Genomic DNA, 22326 nt, shown 5'->3' with positions numbered 1-22326 from the left:
TCACTCACCCTTGTCTAAGTCTATAGTGTCCTTGTCAATCAAACTGATCTAGTAATGTTTTATTTAGTTTTGTGAAGTCATTCTCATTCTGATTCTGTATTTAGCTACGGAAAGGGATTGTTTTAATATTACATTTAATCATTTATGTTGATGGAGAAAATACTGAATTATTTATTTATAACCTACTTTCGAGATTAAAATGCTAAGTGCTAAAATGATTAAGTGCTTCTTTCTGAACAAAACGTCGCAGGTTTGATCCGGGATAAAATTGATAAAAGTCAGTTGCTTTTTGATGGGTCTAAACTGGACCCAGCTGTTCCTGATAATTGGCCAAATAAATTATCCTGGCTATAGAAACAGCTGATCTTAGTAAGAAAGCTACACAGATCATCACACTTCATTCTACAATCATCCTTCACTCATATTTGGGTTAAAACGCACCTTGGTGGCGTCCCATCTCAATGATTGATAATTAATACTTTGTTTCAGAAAGAGTAGGCCTACTTGTCATTGGTTTATGTATTCGTGGTTTTGAGATAGAGATAACTTTGGTGAGTCGGTGGCTCAGATAATAGAGCGCACTGTGTGAAAAAAATCAACACGTAATAACGATAGTTCACGTACTGGGTTCGCCTCTTAAATTCCAGCTCACCCCTTGGTTTGTTCAACACACAGACTGAGACCATTGTTCACAAGCAAATTCAAGGTTAAAATAAATTATGAACATAGTCATATTTATATTATTAGTTTTTTACACTTCTTGAAATATGGAACGAAGTAATACTTGGATTCAATATAACATAAGTCGAGTCAACATAATTTTAAAATTCTATCAATTAAAAATGCTTTTTACGAGTAAGAAAACTTTTTGGAAAGAGGTCGAAGAAAGAGGGAAACTTAAGTGAGAGCGATCACTAAAGGTCAGCGACCTAAGACTGTAATGCGACCCATTGATTCCCCCACAATCAAACAGACGATCCTACAACCACTATCAATAATGTAACAATTGTTTGCTAAGGTCAAAACTACTTGTAACTGACTTCTTTAAGGATCCTTCAATCACCAATGCAGGTCAAGAACATCTGAAAGATATTGTTGTTATTTAATAAGAAAGTGTACTCTATTATAGGGGTTGTTCTTTATTTGAAGGAGAACCGAAGATGTTTTAGGACAAATAAATTAAAAAATACCCCCGCCGCAGCAAACCTGCAGACTAAGCGAATTTCCATTTGACTGATTGGATTTACACTGAAATGTCTACTTAAAAATATAACATTTATTCTTGATTTAAATATAGAATTAGTTTAAAAAGTACTTAGGTTTGCTGCATCAGGGAGGGTAAACTGTTTTTTTTTTTTGTAAAATGTGAATAGTTAGTAAGAAATAAAAACATTTTCCAAATTTGATCAAAATATGTTCACAAATAAGCAAACTACAACAGTTTACTTATTCTCCATAAGAATAACATGGGAATTTTAAATTTAAAATTTTTTGGAATTTTCTCGTAACCATTAGGCGCATAATGACGCTTCAATATACTAAATTATTTGTTTTTTTAAGCTCTACAAAATGGTTTGGAAAGAAATTGCTAAATTTGATGTTTTTTGGGTCAAAAATGGGAAAAACCTATTTTTACCCCATAAAACCCCCCGTAAACCCCCGTTCCCATGGTCCGACATGCTGGATCGCGAACTCGTTCGAATAAACGTACGTTTACACGTTTGTACCAAATTTCATCAAAATCGGATCATTTTTGCTCGAGTTATTGTGCTGACGGACACATATATTTATATATATCCTATATAACATAATATAAATAATAATATATAAATATATAATATATAATATATATAATATATAATATATATATATAAATAATAATAATATAAATAATATATATAAATATATATATATATATGAATTTGAACGGATGGTGTTTTTGGCCTCTAGGGACCTCAAAACAAAAAAAAAAATCGGTCCCGCGTCCAGGTCTAACCATGAGTACTACGGTAATAGCTTATTCCCTATATGGGAAATTCGCTAAAAAAAATGCTTTTGAAACTGAAACCATTGACTATGGACACTGCAAATAAATAAGAGTTCTAGTCCTACTTTCAAATCTTAAACACACTTTGATGTGTGTCTGCAGGCACGATAGGAAACAATGTTTCTCCTTTATTATTGCTTTGAGATGTTTAATAAACTACTAGAGTGAAAGTTTCGTAAACAGTTAAGACATGAAATCAATTAGGTAAATGCCAGGGTTCAGCATCTAGTAGTAGCTCCTACAATCTAAATATTAGTTAAGGAAGCTTCAGAATAGTTTTACTGTGGTTTTATCATGAAATTGTTTGTACATATATTGGTTCACTTGATTAAATTCAACAAACTGATTATTCTTACGTAAATATTGTCAGTAATGACCCTCCTTAATTTCCATCTGAGTTGAATCTTTTACACAGTGATGGTTCTAGGACCTTGTCAAGGAGGGGGCAGGGGTCCAGGGTCTCCTCTCCACTGGAATATTTGGCCTTTTTTAAACCGCATGATGACTTTCTATAGCCTATAGCCATTTTTTATTTATAGAACTGTGTCCAAAAACCTCCCTTACATTTTAAACACAAAATGTTAGTTCACATTTATTTTTTCAGGGTCCAATGGGGGGAGGCTTTAGCTGGACCCCAAAACCACCCTGCGTAGTCTCCCCCCCCCCCTTGGCAAGGTCCTAGAACTGCCACTGCACAAATAATATGATTGGAAAGTTTTTAAGCTTGGTTACTGGATCTAATTAAAGTAACTTAACTACCAGACCCCCACTACCCGAAAAAAACTGACCATTATTATTGTAGTCCATCATATCTAAAAAGGTTGCCACAATCCAATTTCAAATCTCTCAAATAGTTAAAAAATTAAGGGTGGGAGTGCAAATTAATTTTCAGCCACCCACACTACGGTTGAAGAGTATACAGTTTCAAAAAAGTTTTCACCTTTCAAAACTTTAACAAAACCTATTTGGCAGTGTTTAAGACTTTCCAAGAGGTTATTACTTTTTTAAGTGGCGGACAATTTCAGGCAAAAATTACTTGCAAATACCAAAGATTTACAGGTATTTGTTCAACTTCTAATCTAATCCTAAAAGTAACGCAAAGACACATACTTGTAACACGGAAGCGAAGCGATAGGCAAACTTTACAACATGTTTTCTACTGAGGCGACATCAAAGAACTGAGGATGTCACCTTGCCATTGTTGTCCCCCCCTCTTCTTTCAAGTGACACTATGGCCGGGGGAGGGGGGGGGGGGTAGAAAGTTTGAATATTGTATTGGATCTTGGACACTCCAAGTAAATTGTGTTATTATAAAGTCATCACAATGACATATAATGGCCTTGAGAATGTACCGCTTAAACTAATGAAAGTTGAGAAAAGCAGCTCAATATAGCGTTGCAATTGAGTTGAATGTGGTTAGAAAGAAATCACATAAAAAAATGTTATTTATATTTATATCCTTTATTTGACAGTTGTATCATAGATAAAACATACTCCCCCAAGTATTGTATCCAAAACCTTGTATTGGTTAGTCTATGGTTGTATTCATAAAGTTTTGTGAAAATAATCTCAATCTTTATCCCTTAAAAAATTGGTGCCACTACATATATCATTCTAGTGAGCTGTCACATACATTTAAAAAAAATTTATTACATGCAAAACTGGAAATTTATCCTACAGTTTCAGCAATTATCATCATAACTTATTATCAAAAGCTGTGCTGAGGTTAAAACTTAAACTATTCATCAATAATCCGAAACTTTGTAATCTGTTGTACTCAGTATGACACACCTCCAACGCATGGGTGAAAATAAAACAAGCAAGCAGCAACATGAATCCCTTCTTCTTCCTTATCCTTATGTATCATCATTATATAGCCTAGTTTTAATAAATTACATGCACTGTTCGGAACTTTTACCAAACTTCATCAGCTCATTGTGTTTTTAAATCTAATCTGATACCCTCCCACCCTCTTTTTACCTGTTCAATTGTTGAAGTAAACTATAAAGGGTCTGGAAAAGGTCTCCCATATTTGGAGGGATCGCTGAGTGAGTTATGGTCTATGGAGTTAATATGGCGGCGCGCGGTGGAGGTGGCACCTATAGTCGGTGTTTGCCATTTTCATAGGAGTGTAAAAAGAATCCTTCTCAGAGATCTTCGAATGCATCGATGCAAGATAATAGTCGCTCAAAATTTATTTTAACCGTAAACGAGTATATTCTTCTAACTATACACTTAATGATGCTGTTTTGTTTGTCTGATGAGACCCATTACCACTTGTCATGTACCGAAAGTAAACAAAATTTGTCTGCTACTGAGCTGCACAAAACTCATTGTAACTTCACCAAAGACCAACCCAAAACAGGTTCACAGTTTGCATGTGATGCGCTATGGGCCCATGAGATAATTGGGCCCCCTCCTCCTTCCTAGTGGGGAAATTTGTTAAGCCTCTGGCCTCTGGCACCCCTGGGCCTTTTTCTAATGCAACCCTGCTTCACAGCCCTCGTCTGACAGTTTTATGGTAATTTCTGAGTTTGGTGTTTAAAATCTGTATTTTTTTCAAATAACATGGGCTAATGGGTTTACATACAAATCTTTACTGAGAAATTACTGTGGAGTTCCTTTGACCAAAGTTTAGCCAAAATGGCGAAGACAATGAAGAACGATCTCTTCATCAAGCAGTGACTGATCAGGAACAGCACTGCAGGGTAGATGGGATGTAGAAAGATATTGATACATTTTTGTGATATCATGACAAATGCTGTACAAGAACAAAAACTTACCATTAAGAAGATAATACAAGATTAGAAAACTAATTAAAGATGTTTGGAGGCAAAACCCAGCGGGAAGAAGACCCCAAGGAAGACCCAAGAATCGCTGGAAGGACCAGGTGGAGAAAGATTTGCGAACATTGAAAACAAGGTAAGAAGATTCAGAAGACAGGGAAGGAAGAGATAGTGGCCATTTGTTGGCAAGGCCATATACCACCAAGGATATTAATCTCCTGGGAAGAAGTAAGTAAGTAAGTAAAAACTCACCAAGCACCATAAGACTCTTGTTGATGTTGTTGGCTTCCTCCAGGGTCTTCCCTTCACTGTGGGTTTTCTTGGTCATCTCACTCCCAGCGAGGTCGACAAAGTTGATCTTCCCTTGCTTGGTGATGAACACATTATTCTCCATCTGCAATACAAGGTCATAAGTAAACATATTACTGGCCCAAGGCGGCGATGTCGTGGATTTGGATCCTGGTACCTGCCACAACTTTTTATCAGTACAGTTCACCCTTGTATTGTACAGGCTCACCCCTTGCTTGGCTGGATACTTTCCAAGCACTGGTCCGTAGCCTATGTGGTCAGGCAAATACATTATTAAAAGAGGCTGCCAACCTCTTTAAAAATAAATTGGGGTTTTAAGATTTTGAGACTATAATGCCTATTTTCTGAATATGCTCCTTATTGATACATTTATAAAACTATGAATTTGTTAAACAGATTTCTTACAAACTAAAATATTAATTTAAGTGATATGTAAAGCATATCTTCTTTCAAAACATAAATCATAAAAAATGCTACAGTAGACTCCCTCTTATCCGGACAACTTTTAACCGGACATCTGTTTAACCGGACTACACTCGGCGGAAATGACATCTCTTTAACCGGACAATTTTTATCAGCACATTGGTTTAACCGGACTAGATCGGCAGGAAGTGGGCGGTACTGAAACAACTGTTCTCGTGGGAAAGATTTGAGACCAGTTATCACATGAATAAATACAATGCTCTCCTAAATTTAAGTTCAATATCACAGTAAACGGTCTGTTTTAACAAGTTTTTGGGGACGTCAGTTTAACCGGAAAACCCGTTATCCGGACTGGCCTCGGTCCCGAGGAGTCCGGATAAGAGGGAGTGTACTGTATGTAATAAATTTTAATCTAGGGTCCGTCCCACTGGTCTTTAACATTTCATGTTATTCTTATAGACGGTAAATAATTTTAAAATTTTTTTTGTAATATAGTAATCTAAAATAAATTTTACAATATGATATGATACTAAAAGGTGTTGTTTATAATTTAAAGTAACAGCCTACCATTGATTATACAGGGTGGCTGAAGAGTAACTTCCACCCCTCCTTTAATTGAGGTATTTGAAATCAGTTTGCAGAAACCTTCTTAGATTTGAGGGGTTACAATGATCGTTTATTTTTTAACTTTTACCCATAGGGGTAGTGGGGATAGGGAGTAACTCAAAATTGCCAACAATTGACATAATGAAAATAAAAGTCAAATTACTAATAACAAAATCATAAAATTGAGTGCAAAAACAACTAACTCTTATCCAAAGTATACTGACCTGCTGTTCAGAAGTTATGTTGACTGTTAGAATAGTATGACTTCTACTTGAGTGTTCGTTCATACTGTGACTTCCAACCGAACGATTTCTCATGCCTGGGAAACAAAATACATACATTTAGTAACAATCTTTTACCCTTGGATGAAAGGAAGAAAGTTTGGTTAGTAAATTTGTTTGCAAATAATGTTGTTAGTTTGATGTTGTTGGGACAAAAAGTTCTAGTAGTTTCTTACGATTAGGACATTTGCTACTGAAATTTCATATTATAAGCACTACCATCAGACCATGTTTGATACTTATGGATCTCTTCATTAATAATATACAGGGTTAGGCAAAAGTCTGGAACCCCCCAGTTAACTTTTTCACTTTTTCACCCAGAAATTGCACTTTTTCATCAAAGTTACAACTTTTCCCCAGCCCCCAAAATGGGGTATTTTGGGGGCAGCCCCAAATTTTCAAAAGTTAGCACCTATCATGTGACCTCTCATTTTAAAGGGTTTATCAAGAGAAATTGAATGGCGCAAACCAGAGGTCAATATCGCACCCCTAATCAAAATGGCAGCCATTTTAATTATTTAAGATAAGCAAGCAAGATAAAATCTGGACACCCCCAGTTAACTTAATAAATTTAATATTTTAATACTGACCAAAAGGTGAATTCTCTTTTATTATAAATGTATGCTGGGAATTTAGTCTTCCTGCTATAACCTGTTCTGTATGTAGAATATAAGTTAATAGGGGATATTTCAAAATGACTGCCATTTTCATTAGGGGTGCGATATTGACCTCTAGTTTGCACCATTCAATTTGTTTTGAGAAACCCTTTAAAATGAGGGGTAACATGATAGGTATTTACATTTGAAAATTTGGGTTGCCCCCGAAATACCCCATTTTGGGGGCTGGGGAAAAGTTGTAACTTTAATGAAAAAGTACAATTTCTTATGTTGTAAATATGTGCAGAGTTTGGTTTTCCTACTGCAAACTGCAACGTGTTAAAAAGTTAACTGGGGGTTCCAGACTTTTGCCAAGCCCTGTATAATAACTCAATGAAAACAGTGAAAATGGAGGAACTGTGCCAGAAAGAAGAGCTATAAGCGCATGGTTGTCCCATAAGCTTTTATCCTCTGCATCTTACTTCTCTGTGAGTAAATTAATTGAAGGGTAAAGTATGAGTTGACAAGACATGTGGATTCCTTGTCAGCCACACATATCAACCATTTAGCTACTTTTCCCTTATTTTAGGTCCAAATGATACTTAGACTCACACATAAAGGTGTTGAAATACATTTAGTTTTCCACAATGATTTTCATAACCAATAAATTTAAAATTCCTCTGCATGAAGTGCAGCTCTTTCAACCTTTGTGGAAACTCCAGAACAAAAGTGCCACAAGTTAGAATTTAGAAGTCTAAATATATGTACCTTCTTCCAAAACAGCCAAAAGATCGTCAAGTTCTTCACAGTCAACGGTGAAGAGGTTCTCGACAAAGAAGCCTCCGGACTTCTTAGACCATCGAACTGCTAGAGGTTTTCTAACTGTTCCTGGATTTAGAAGGTCAATAACCTGCAAAAAATCACAACGTTACAAACAAATTTAAAAAATACACCAATACAATACAAAATTATACTATGAGAGGTTTGCTGAATTAGTTTGTTAGCTACACAATTTTTACAAAAACTTAGTTGCAAAATGTAGAAATACACACTGATACACATTACAATGATGTCATTGAGATTTAGACATGTTTATTTATCATAAAAATATTTGATTTTCTTGAAGATTATAAGACAGCATCAAGAATCAAAAGTTAAGAGACAGCTGAATACGGGTAGCATAGACAAATAGAACAAATATAGTCCGACAGCAGTGCTGCGGTTAGCATACGTTCTGACGTCCACAGTTAGGTGTGCCGTGTAGTTACGGCACACACCGCTGCAGCTTCTGCTGGTATACGACGAGGAGTCGATGACAGCAGAGAATCGAACACCGAACACGTTTTAGCGGCACATCGTGGCACCTTCCTTTGACCTATATTTAATCTATTTCTCTATATGCTGTTAGTATTCTGTTGTTCGACTAAAATTATAAGAAATGTACTGTACAGAACTTGAAATTATCATTAAATAACCAATTGTAAACTGGTCTTCTTTGTTGTCACAAAACAGAAGGACCAATTTCGTAAACGTTCAATTATAAAACAAACGTTCAAATTTCTTCATCATCAAAAGAATCATAACAACAAACACACCATCAACAATAAAGATCATGAATATTTGAGAACTGTACTTTTCCTCCAGATCAAAAAACATCAAAGGTAAATGAATATTTCCATGCTTATTAAACGTAGTTTCTCTATGCAAAAGGAGTCACTTTGCTTTGAAGAAGAAACATGTGTTAATATATAATGGCGTTCTAGGAACACATGACGTAACCAAAGACCACTGCAGATCAATATGCAAATAACCCTCTGCAAGGAAACACGCTATGGTCAATGTCATTGTCATCAGATAAGGTAGGGAAGTTGTGGAGAAACTTATGTATAAAGCACTAAAAGTCCATAGAGTAGTGTTTATGATACTCTGGACTTTACATAGTTCTATCCAATGAAAAAGTTATGAAAAGGAAACGTCAAAGATACTGGACAAACTATTATCTAGAGCAGAAATATAACTTTTTCTTTCAACAAAAAATAGAAAAATAAGAGCCAGATTGATTTATTTTCCTGGAGGATTATTTTGCGATAAAGTAGGAATTTATTCATCCCTATAAGGGAAAAATAATATTTTACTTATAACATAATTTTTTGACCATCATTATTTATTTATTTAAACTTAATAAATAAATTAATATTCATTCAATGGGCTCAAGTTGAACCAAACATTGTGTATGTTAAAGTTGTAATATAACTCTAGATCTACAGTACTAACGTTCAATCATTGATTTAATGGAGTTTTGAACTATCCTTTAAGTGCCAGAAACCAAACCTTTAATTGGTAATACTGTTATGTCCAGAAAAAGTTAATTTACTAAGAAAAGGTTTGATATTAAGAAATAGACAAAAATGTCGGAGAGTTCATTTATTGTTGGCTATTAATTTTTTATATCAAGATATATAGAGTGAAAAAAATTGGGGCTTCCCTCTTAAACTAGCTGCTGAAGTACAGACTGTACAGGAGCAATAAGTTGGAAGGGTTAAGAAACACATGTGAGAAGAATTATTGATTATAATCAATTGTTTCGCTGACCTTTGCCGGGCAAAGCACATCTTTTATTCACAAGTATCAAGTACCATCAGCTGTCCATTATAGTTGTGTAGCTGTTCTTGCTACAATCAATAATCATTCAACTTCTAGCCCATCCTAACAATTGTTGTGCCTTTACTACCAACCGATGAATAAACTATTTGACTGCTGATCTAATTTGATTCCAAGGAACTATTTCAATTTGTCTTATGGTACAATTTACCAATGTCATTTTTGATACTACAATTTTACTCTCATAGATAACAAGATGAAGATGAAGGTAAATTGGTTGGAAATCTCGGAAGGCTGGATATTGTGCAAATTAAATTTGACTTATCTCCTGAGCTTTCAGATGCACAGGTTCTTCTTGTGCCTCTGCGACCAACAGATTATACAACTGCCAATTGATTTTGGGATATGTATGCTTTTTTACTCAGATAGATATTCCAAAGTTTAATATATGTAATTAAAGTTAATGAAGATGAACTGTATCTGTAAAGTAAACCAAAGTCTATGAGCAAAAGTAAAAATTAAACGTAAAGGCCTACCTTCTCATTGTAAATTTCAAGAAAGGAAGCCTTTAGTACAAAATGAGTATCCCTCATCTCTTGTAGTTGTTGAAACAGGTACATGAACCCTCGGAACACCAGTCCATGGTTAGGAGAGAACGGGTCGGCATTCTTTTCCACCTAGAAGATAAAAAAAAATTTCTTTTAATCATAACAGTAGTCTTTTTTGTTTGACTTTATAAAATCAACCTCCCTCAAAAGTTTTGTGGGTATACCAAGATGTATTCACCATACAGTGTGAAAGATCTTGTTGGATCATGGGCTTTTAGGTACGTAAGAGTAGCTTTTTGATGGTTATAAACTGGACCCAGCTGTTACTGGTCTTTTGGCTTTATATAAATGATCCTTGCTAATGAAACAGCTGATCTTAGTCAGATCCAAAGCAACACAAATCATCTCACACCATTCTACACTCATCCTTCACGCATTACTTAAAATACCAAAGGTGGCGGCCCCATCTCAATTATTGGTAGTAATTGATAATTTGATGGGGTTTTGAAAGAAAGGTGTTAAACTCACAATGCTACTATAACTAAAAAAAATTAGATCTAGAGATATTTTTGTAAAACTTTTTCATACTGCATTTAGGACCCATTTTCCGAGCACACCGCTGATGAAAATAATATTTTTAACCCATCCTCAAAAGTTTTTAAAATTAAACTATTTTGATTTCCCAATTTTAGAAGGTCATGGATTTTTATTATTAATGCACTGTACCATTAAGTATTGTGTGTCACATACAATTTTACGAGTGAGTAACTACAATTTATATTACCTTTAACAGCACATGACCTATCATGCAAGATTAAACAAATAACTTTTATAATACACTCTGGGGGATAGAATTGAGGATGTAATTGCTATAACAATGGTTTGGTTGTGTTGATGTTGCATGTCCAATTTTAATATTTAATGCAAATTCTGAATATAGCATGTAAACAGAATATAAGTTATCTTCTGTGTAACATTGCAGATATGGGAGTGGGTTGTATGGTTTAGCAGAGAGCTCTCATACATCAATTGAAAACCAAATATTAATACAAATTTTACTGATATTTATTTGTTATCCATCCAATTTTTATATCATAATGAGGAACTGTTTCATTGTTTTCTCTTTGCAAACATCCTTCTAGATTGTTTAGGTCAATTTGACGTACTGTTCTCATTTTAGTACTCTCTCCTTTAAAACAGTTTCAGCTAGACTAAATCTTAGGATATTTACAATTTTTTTTCTACAAAGATCCTGATATCTAGCTAGTAGCATTGACTATACTAGTAGCTAGATCCACTAGCTACCTAATACATTACATCCCATAACACTAATGGTGAATTTCCTATATCTTTCAAACATCCTTACATGCTTTAGTGCTTCAATTCATCAACATTGCGTTATTCTAATGTTGCATCGTTGACTGTGAAACGGTTGCATGTTCCATAACTCCAATAAGCAAATATACGAGTATCTCCCAAGATATATTTGCTTATTGGAGTTATGGAGTTGGAGTCCCAATGAGGGGGGTAGAGAGTATCTGATCTAGTGTTAGTGCGCAGGACTTCGGTCCCTGAGGTCCTGGGTTCAAATCCTGCCAATCACCAATCTAAATGATAATGCGGTGACCCCCTCTAGACCTAGCATGTAGTAGGCTAATCTAGAAAAAATCCGGGCTAAAACCTGGGGGGATAAAATAAAAAAATACATAATAGCATAGTCTTCCTAGATATGCTTCCATGGTCACTTATTTTAGTGCAGTCTTCTGGTGAAAACCGTGTCACAATCGACGAATCACTATCACCCACCGACGTTTCGGTCTCAATGTAGAATGGTTATCAGGGCTACTTAATTCCGCACAGATGATAAATCGGAGACAAGTCCCCCTCGATGGCACTCTACATCTAGGAAGAAACATCGGTGAATGATTTTGATTTGTTGATTTTGACCAGTTCTTTACCAGAAGACTACGATTCTACAATATCTTTGCTCCACCTTACCAATCCCGGAGGTCCAGTAAGCGTGTGTGTTTTGCCGCTGCCTGTTTGTCCGTAGCAGAACACCGTCGTGCTGAACCCTTCGACCGCCATCTCCACCAGCCTCTTGACTCCCGAGAACTGAAATACATCCTCTTGGGTGGCGCCTGGTTCAAACACCACGTTGTACGAGAAAAGTTTCTGTTTGGAACCGGTGTGCCCCGCCACATTTCCCAGACCATCAAGCTGTGGAAAATGAGAAAAAAAAATTTACTAGTAAATAAATATAAATCTCATTAATATCATGCGATTCTTATTTAACTTGTGTTTCAGAATAAATTGTGAAGTACGTAATATGGTTTTGGAAACTATTTTGAAAAGAGTTAGAGTCCTTTAGAAATCAGTTATCTTCATTATAATATTTGAAGAAGTCCTATACATAGGCCTTAGGAGAAAATTTCAGTGTTGTGTTTCGTGATATATTTTATTTGTATTTTATTGTATCTATCAGCCCCTACACTTTTCTTTACAGCTTAGTCTAACTTTTAACCTTCAAAAGCAGCACTTGCAGTCATTCTATCATGGTCGAATGTGTTAAATTAATTTAGAAAAAACTCTGGGCAACAACTTGTAACATAGACAAAAGAATCATTTCATTGACCGATTGTTGTTTTGTTGATTGTTGAGGACAAGCTTCGCAGCCTTGTACTCTATTATATTGTTGATTACTACTCCATCAATACAACCTCGACAATACATCAATACATTGACTCTGTGAGTGTGGTACACTTAGCAAGTGCAATGGGTTTAATATCTGTTCTATGCCATTGACTTCTTTTATAGATTTGGGTTTTGTCTATTTTTATTGAAGAGAGAACTTTACATGCACAAATCAAACTTAAGGTCGTATTTCCCACTAGATCTGGATTTGGGCCATTAATAAAAAAGCTGGTCAATTTCAATGGCGTTGAAAAAACAAACAATAAGTCAACAAAAAGTATTTTTACTGTGACACCTTCATATTACATGATGAAACTTGCAGTACATATCAGTGCCATATATGCGTTTGGCGCCTTTTGAAAAGTATCTAATTTTAACGAACACTCAAAAATGTGACAATTATTTAGTGTAATCTAGATTAATTACCTACAAAGAAAATTAATTTACCAGAATTTGTCCATTTCCAGGAAAACTGATGACGGAAGGGTCATTTCTCTTGAGTTCCTTGTCGTTTAAAGGCCGAACTCTGCAAAAGTAAACGCCATTTTTGTTTTTGAACTTAATACTCTTTAAATACTAGACAGTTATGATTCTAATGGTTATCAAGAAGGTTTTATAGCTAAAATAATTATAATTCAAAATATTACTCCTTCATGACTTACTTGACTTGAGGTTTGAATAATTCTTTTAAAATGTATGTTAACATATGTTGAACATACAATTGCAATTGAAATATATGGATACCCTATTAATATAACACTTCTGAGGAAAAAATTTGTTTACTCTTAGAAAGAATAAAAAAACTCCAAGGAAAAAGAGCATATTAAAAACTAATAACAATAAAATTAATTAACACAATCTTTATAATGTGGAAATCACATTATAATTTAAAATAGTCTATTACACCATTTTATTTTATACTCGAAATATTTGAGTGATTAATTTCAACCTGTCTGGTTTGTAAAGTAAAAATAAATATATAATTTTCCAGAAAAATGTTTAAAATGAAAATTACTTAGCCTATATTTAAATATAAATTATATCCATATAAATATATTTTTACCTGACTACAACGTTTATGTTATCCTCTGGGCTGAAGGGATCAAGACTAGTCTGCGAGCCGTTCAAACTCTGCTCATAGATCGAGCTGGAAAAATAAATAAAAATTATAAACAAGTTCTGCATGCATTGTACCAGCCATACAAATACACGGGGCTGTTAGAAATTTATATATAGATCTTAAAGATGTCATATTTTAAACTGCGCGAGATCTCTCCTAAAATTAAACAAGAATAAAAAAAATAAATTAAAATAATTAAAATCTTATGGGTTTTTTATATGAGCTAAAATATCGTAACAAATCCGATCTAGTAGTAACAGCATTTTCAAAGCTAAAATATGTTAATGACTTGTCGGATTTCAATTCGGATACTCAGAACGCAAGTTTTGTGCCGTAATAAGTCCAGCAGCGCTCCCAAAAATTGATGTACTAAAAAATATCTAAATGAGTGGCCATAATTTGGGTATTTCTGTTTTACTCTTCTTGTACATCCAAAACAAAAACAAACTTTAAACTGAATATACAAAAGATAAAAACTCATTATAGTAGTTTTCATCACTAGGAGCGAAAGTGGCTCTTTGGAGATACGATTGCAAAAAAAACACTTCCGCTACGTGTGATGAACAACTATTTTTATCATACTGTAATGTGGAAATAGCTATTTAATCGTTACAAAATTAGACAACATAATTTGAAGTTTTAACAAGATTTTCATCAATGTTTACATTTCTTTTGTTTACAAATACAACTTTAATTATCGTGTGATTAGCATAATTTTATAATGCACTGATAACATTTTGAGGTTAGCAGAAAACAACAGTAAAATATAAATTTTTTTCCAGTTCCCTATGTAAAGTTACCCGAAAACGATGAATTTCCGGACGATTTAGGGAACTAAATATCCCCGCCGCAGCAAACCTGCAGACTTAGCGAATTTCCATTTGCCTCATTGGATTTACACTATATTCCCTATTTAAATAGAATTAGTTTAACGAGTACAGTACTTAGGTTTGCTGTAACAGGGAGGGTAAAAAAAGTGTTTATAATGTAAAATGTTAATAGGTACTGTAGTTTAGTAAGAAATTAATGTATTTTCCAAATTTTTGATCAAAATATGTTCATAAATAAGCAAACTACAACAGTTGACTTATTCTCCATAAGAATAACATGGGAATTTTAAAATTACAATTTTTTTGAATTTTCTCCGTAACCCTTAGGCGCATAATAACGCTTCAATATACTAAATTATTTGTTTCTTTAAGTTACCATAGTTTGATTCAAAACTGTATTGGAAAAATATTCACGTATCGGGGTATCGCAGGTAAATCTGAATTTAAAAGTGGTATAAATCAGCTGTTTAAGTAAATAGAAAATTTTAACAATAGTTTAACGAAAGCCCAGCTGATAAACAGGTCAGGGTTTATCGAAGTGCTTTACCTGCTCAGCTGTAAGGTGTGAGGGTGACCTTGAACTTGCCGATGATAATGGGGTGGGGGGAGGAGGGGAGGGTATGAATAAATGACGCAATTGTGTGTAGTGGTGGCTTTGTTAGGCAATTCTGGAGATTCCTAAACTATGTTGTCATCATAAACATATTCTTACTGAGGAGTTTTTGTCTGTAAAATATTTTTTTAAGTCTCGTAGAATAACGTTGATTCTACAGCATAAGGTTTTTGAACAAAAATCCTTAGCTATTACTTGAGAACATCCCACCAGGACCTAAAATTATAACTTTTTTAAAGGGCGACCATACGAATGTAGGTATTTTAAGCCAAGTATGAATGAAGATGAGTGTATCAAAGTTAGGTAGTCTTTTATGTCCCATCATCACATCGTTAGAGCCCAAAATTTATCTACACGTTACTGCTAGTCATAGAGGGTTACGGCATTATCACATTGATAAAATCCATTGGCGATTGGCGGGATTTGAACCCAGTACCTTGGGCGCCGAAGCCCTACACTCCACCACTAGACCACCTCGCTCCCCTAATATAGGACCTCACATAGTTGGAAACTTAGTGCAGAAACCAAAATTTTGTATTAGTAAATTTACCTGTGCTTTGTAATGAAATAAGAAACTAAATTTGTTTAACCATTTAAGGCTGCAGCAAAAGCAGATAAACTTATCATTCATTGTAGAATTTTACGTATTAGCCGGTAATAGATGAAATCGTCATAAAATGAATAGACGCACCACTAAGTGTTACCATTGATTTTTGAATACTGAAATTCTATTAATTTTCAAAGATTTTAACATTCATTATGATGTGTCTAAATCGTATGTGTGGTATTGAAAATTAAAAATATTATAAGCTTGGCTTTAAATAATGTTAAAAGATTTCGTTTGATCAAATTAAAAAAAGGATCTTAATGCTTCCATATAATCAAATAATTAAAGGATCGAAGCAAATGATACACCAAAATATATCAATATTATGGCAATTGTCAGTTAATGTCGGTTCATGTGAAGTCTCCATTATCATTAGTAGTTTATCAAATCGGTCGTGAAATTATTCACATGTATCGTAGCCCTGTATATCGTCAATGTTATTTAATGCTGTTTAAATTGTACTCAATGTCATTCAGTCACTATGCTTGGCTCGAGAATATATAAAGCTATATGCTTTAAAAATCTATAACTTTATAAAGGCTAAATAATTATATATTTTGCAATAAATTATAATATATACGGGTAAAATTATTTTATTTACTGGTAAAATTGTAGTAAGCAGTTTTAAAACCCTAAAAACATAGTTAAAATTAAGCCTCCACAGAAGTTGCTTAAAAATACCGTTGTCTTTTTTATACACCGACATTTTGATTGGGTCAAACAAAAAGGACGATTCATTTTAAACTACAGAATCATTCATATCCCCGCCAACAGAATGAAAACAAAAGAACATAAAAGTATGAGTAAGAGTAAGTAAGAGATGGGAAATAAGTGTAAGTAACTATGATATTATGGCGAAAATCACCAGAGTTCCAATAACTTTTTAACCGTAATTTTCACAGCAACGGATGTTGTGTCATTTTGGTTGGAGTTGACTGGAACTATAACGTACTAAATAAAATCTGTTGAGTTGTTTTATTTTGTGAAAGTCCGATTTTATGGAGTTTTTGTGGGAAAAGTTGCAATAACTTTTGATCGTTAATTTCTATATCCATGGGGGTTGATCAGTTTTCTTTAGAAAGGGCTATAACATCAAACAATGTAATCAACATAGTTCTTTTTTTTAATCCGGTTTATTCGATATTTTATTAAAAATCACAATTAAAAAAAGAAAAAAACCCGCCTGGATGTATCATAAATTATTTTTTACATACCAAATATCACCAGCTTTGTGCAAATCCACACATGCACCCACATACATAATTTCGAATATGTACAATTTTTTGGGGGTTGATATTTTCACTCGAACTTGAAATTTCAGACGAAAACGACACTTCCCCCATATACTATGTTTAGGGGGAAAACGGAGTAACAGCGGAACTTATTTTTACGGATCATTTAAAAGTGTTGGTATAGGTTTTGCAATGCTTGTCTTAAGTTTAGTCTCTTAGTTAGCGAGTGGTTCCCATAAATACGTTGTTGGGCTACCAATTAACAGTTAGTTCCACTAATATATACTTTTGATAGTAACAAGACCAGAGTTTCGAACAACCAACAATACAATCGTGAAGAAAACAAACATAAATAACGACCAATTCCAATTCATCGCTAAAATATTACTTTAACAGATGTTTACGTTCGCGCACGTATCTAGATGAACGTAAACAATGCTACTGGACTGGTGTTTACATCTGGACACGTGTTGAGGGGTCATTGACCTCGTGACGCGTGAGTATACAGGGTGTGCGACAAACAAACCCTTTGGGTCACGCTCGAATCGATGCCACCTGTCCATGGTGCGAATGTGAGTAGTTAAGTAGGCATACACTAGGAAAATAATGAGGAAAGACTCAATCACGAAAAAAGCGATTTGTGTATTTAAGGGCCATCCATTTTGAGAGCGTCAATGACTGTTTGTGCTCGTAATACACACAATATTTTCCGACCACCATAACTAACTTATAATAGTAGGCCTACACCGATTAACTTTTTACATGTATTGTCATTTAGGTTATGTTTGCTTCTTTAAGGTTATGTTATTTGCATACCGGTTGTTAAAGGTTAACTAACGTTTCGGAATGGCTGTGATTGGTCTAGAAACGACAACTAGGAAATCAGCTGATTAGCGAGTGGGCTAGAACGGCAATGAGCTACTTTGCGTACTGTTTACAGGTAAAGCAATAGGATAATTTCCTTGCAGTGTAGGAAAAATTATTTTTGAATTATTGCCCGAACTCTGGTGTTAATAATCTATATATAAGGTATATAAGGTATATAAGGCAAAGCCCTCACTGACTCACTGACTGACTCACTCACTCACTCATCACTAATTCTCCCACTTCCCATTTACCTAGGAGGCTGAAATTCGGTACACCGATTCTTTGAGCATTAAATAGGAAAACCAAGTAGTTTTTATTCTGATCGGGCCATCGGGCTCCGCCCCAGTGGCTCTGGAGTTTCCCATGTTAACCTTATGATTTTTCATATTTAAAAGGGGTTAATGAATCTTAACAGCTGTTTCAATTAAACAAGTTGGTTCTGTTCTATGATGTTCAATAGCATTAAAGGATTACCAACAGGGTGCAGCACTATTATTTTTTTAAATTTATGACAACAGCTAATTTGCAACCAAAAGGTGAGTGAGCGTAGCGAACGAACTTCAACCTGGAGGCGAGTTAGCGTAGCGAACGAGCTAACCTGAAGGCAAGTTAGTGCAGCGAACGACCTCCAACCTAAAGGTAGCGTACGAACTTCAACTTGGTGATTGAGCCATGCGAACGAGCTCACTTATGAAGTTAAACGGGGCAAAGCCCGCGGGTACAGCTAGTAAAGAATAAAGCGTCAACGCCAATCAATATCAATGACCTAAAGATGATTGATGTGTATTATATGAAACACACATTAAACAAGCTATAAAATAAAAGCTAAGTATAAATTCTCTTCGCAGTATCCGAAGTCAGTGCTGAAAACTAAGATGTGTATTATATGAAACACAGACCAAAAGAAGCCAAACATGTTACTTACAAACTCTACTTATAGTATCCAAAGTCAGTGAAACGAAGATGCAGTGTTACTTTACTTTAACGCTCAAATGAACGGTTTCAACAATCTGTGACGTACTTTCTCCCATTCGCTTGGCAACAACCCTCATACTGGTTAAGGGTCGGGAGTAAGGGTAATGGTTAGCTGGTCCCGTAATCCGAGGGTCGAAAAAGGTTGGGGCAATAAAACGACTCCACTGGTCCCGAGAGGTCCAGGTAGTTTTGGGGCGGCTAATCCAGTGGGGCAATGAGGCATGAAGCGTGATGTAAACAAACAATAAATACTTGCAGTCCTGTCCTCGGCAAGAATGGTGTAAATTTTTGAATTCCCTCGCCAGGTCATCATCCCATCGCGTAGCTCTAAACAATGCATCACTTCACTCTACACGTCAACAACAGCAAATACTTGCAGCGCTCTTGGTATCAAAGAATGTTGCGAATTTGGGGTTTTGTAGCACTCACCTACCATAAGGGGGAAGTTGATAAATATACCTTTAAACATCTATGAGAGAAGTAAACAAAATTGAGTACAAGAGGTAGTACTGTGGTAAGCAAAGTTAGTAGGGATATTTATGTTCAAAATCAAATGTTGAGGGGAGAGAAGTAACGTGGAGGAAAAAGAAGACTGTAGCAATGAAATACTTCATCGACAAAAAGCTAGAAATTCCTTCATCAAGGGAGATCGACCTGGTCACTTTTAGCGAATTTCCCCTATAGGGAATCTTATATATTAAAAAAATTTGGTTTTTATTTTCCGAGTTCGTTTGGCTCTTCTACCCGACCGATTTTCATGATTGAGGTCTCAAATTGAAGGTATGCACGCCCAGATTTGCCATCAAGCATCGGCATATATTTATCTATAATCCTACTCGGCTTATACGTAAAAGAAATTTGCTCCCCATGTTATTCTTATGGGAGTTAAATTTGGTTTATCTTTGCCGAGTTCGATTGGCTCTTCTACCCGACCGATTTTCATGATTGAGGTCTCAAATTGAAGGTATGCACGCACAGATTTGCCATCAAGCATCGGGATATATTTATCTATAATCCTACTCGGCTTATAAGTAAAAGAAATTTGCTCCCCATGTTATTCTTATGGGAGTTAAATTTGGTTTATCTTTGCCGAGTTCGATTGGCTCTTCTACCCGACCGATTTTCATGATTGAGGTCTCAAATTGAAGGTATGTACGCACAGATTTGCCATCAAGCATCGGCATAAATGTATCTATAATCCCACGCGGATTATACGTAAACGAAATTTGTTCCCCATGTATTTCTTATGGGAGTCAAATTTGGGGTTTCTTTGCCGAGTTCGTTTGGCTCTTCTACCCAACCGATTTTCATGATTGAGGTCTCGAATTGAAGGTATGCACGTACAGATTTGCCATCAAGCATCGGCATCAATGTATCTATAATTCCACGCGAATTCTACGTAAACGAAATTTGCTCCCCATGTATTTCTTATGGGAGTTAAATTTTGTTTCTCTTTGCCGATTTCGTTTGGCTCATCTACCCGACCGATTTTCATGATTGAGGTCTCGAATTCACGCACAGATTTTCCATCAAGCATCGGCAAATATTTATCTATAACCCCACTTGGTTTATACGTAAAAAAAATTTCTTCTCCATGTATTTCTTATAGAAGTTAAATTTTGTTTCTCTTTTCCGAGTTCGTTTGGCTCTTCTAACCGACCGATTTTCAAGATTGAGGTCTCAAATTGAGGGTATGTACGCACAGATGTCCCATCAAGCATTGGAATATATGTAGCTACAGTCCAAACCCGGATTATACGTAAAATAAATTTGCTCTATTGGTAGTTAAATTTAGTTTTTCATTTCCCAGTTCGTTTGGCTCTTCTACTCGACCAATTTTCATGGTTGAATTTTCAAATTGAAGTTATGCATGTCCAGTTCATGGTTGAATTTTCAAATTGAAGTTATGCATGTCCAGATTTCACAACAAGCATCGGTTTAAGATACAATATACAAAATACAAAAAAAAATAAAAAATACAAGGTTAAACCCGTCGAAATCAACAGGTACTGTTGAGGTAATTCTATTTTGGAACCATTTGGTTTGTTTGTGATTCAGCACTATGCAAATCTTAATAATCATAATTAATTACACAAATGATGCCGGAATTTTACCGAAGGTTCTTATATGAAAATTAATAGGATAACGTAATTAGAATTGAGTATAGATATCAACTTTCGTTTTTTCGTTTCGTTTAGTTTTTTGTTTTGTTTTTGTCTAAATAATCTACTTTTATTTGGGCTATCGGTATAATATCGGGCTATACTTTTATTCGGGCGGAGGGTATGTTGAGTTGAGCTGACTCTGAACTTTAGTTTCAAAACATTTTCCAATATCTTATCTTAGACAAAATTTGTGATCCCTTCAAAAAATATTTACATCTGTCTTTCGAACATATGATTGAATATTTATTTAATTCCGATAAGGTGTTTACATTTTAAATGCATTTTCGTTTTGTTTACTAACACGTTTACGATTTTATCTGTGGCATTTATGATGAAACTGCGAACAGCCTTGAGATGACTGGTTTGCCTTCTCACAAATTAGTCTTAAAGGAAGGTGCCATTGTGATGTTATTAAGAATTTTAACTACACAGCAGGTCTTCTAAACGGAACAAGACTTATTGTCAAGAAAATGTATGAAAACAGTTTAGACTTAGAAATCATAACTGGCACAAATATTGGACAACGTGTACTATTACCCCGCATTGATCTCTCTCCATCAGATCCTACAGTACCATTTTCTTTCAAACGAAGACAATTCCCCATAAAGGTTGCGTTCTGCATGACCATCAACAAGGCGCAGGGCCAAACGATTGATCGAGTTGGTGTACTGTGTTACATATGAGTTAACAAATATACTTGCTTTCTCTGTAGGTGCTTTTAGGAAGTGTGTGGATATTGTTCTGGATTAATTGATTTTCAAAACGGAAAAAAATACATCGGGACGATTTTCTCTGTGTTATATGGAATGTGTTATACTTTAATTTGGTCACAAGGCGAAATTAATCCAGCAGCCCTATAAGAGTTTAATTAAAGTTGTACCGCCCTTATTAAGTTTAGTATTTTATTTTTTTATTATTAATTTCAATGCTACGGAGCAGCACGGGTCATCTAGTAAGCTATTACCGTAGTACTCATGGTGAGACCTGGACCCGGGACCGATTTATTTTTTCGTTTTGAGGTCCCTA

The 22326-nt window shown here is 35.0% G+C and overlaps 1 protein-coding gene across 1 annotated transcript in view; it reads right to left on the bottom strand.

Moving 5' to 3' along the window:
• The window catches only part of LOC129003246 (kinesin-like protein KIF12), a 53394-nt gene that overhangs the window by 12805 nt on the left and 18263 nt on the right, over nucleotides 1–22326 (bottom strand). Inside the window, exons 2-8 of the mRNA XM_054431543.1 lie at nucleotides 13955–14038; nucleotides 13339–13417; nucleotides 12196–12417; nucleotides 10186–10326; nucleotides 7817–7958; nucleotides 6396–6490; nucleotides 5086–5227 (exon numbers count right to left, since the gene is read on the bottom strand). Coding sequence (XP_054287518.1) covers nucleotides 5086–5227; nucleotides 6396–6490; nucleotides 7817–7958; nucleotides 10186–10326; nucleotides 12196–12417; nucleotides 13339–13417; nucleotides 13955–14038 — 905 coding nt within the window. The remainder of the gene's footprint in view (nucleotides 1–5085; nucleotides 5228–6395; nucleotides 6491–7816; nucleotides 7959–10185; nucleotides 10327–12195; nucleotides 12418–13338; nucleotides 13418–13954; nucleotides 14039–22326) is intronic.

Source organism: Macrosteles quadrilineatus, unplaced genomic scaffold (genome assembly GCF_028750875.1).
Source record: "Macrosteles quadrilineatus isolate MER2022 unplaced genomic scaffold, UCM_ALF_1.0 Scaffold_1__1_contigs__length_201487025, whole genome shotgun sequence".
Taxonomy (NCBI): domain Eukaryota; kingdom Metazoa; phylum Arthropoda; class Insecta; order Hemiptera; family Cicadellidae; genus Macrosteles; species Macrosteles quadrilineatus.
Note: the sequence above shows the minus strand (reverse complement) of the source record. Positions and strands in the feature narration are given on the sequence as shown.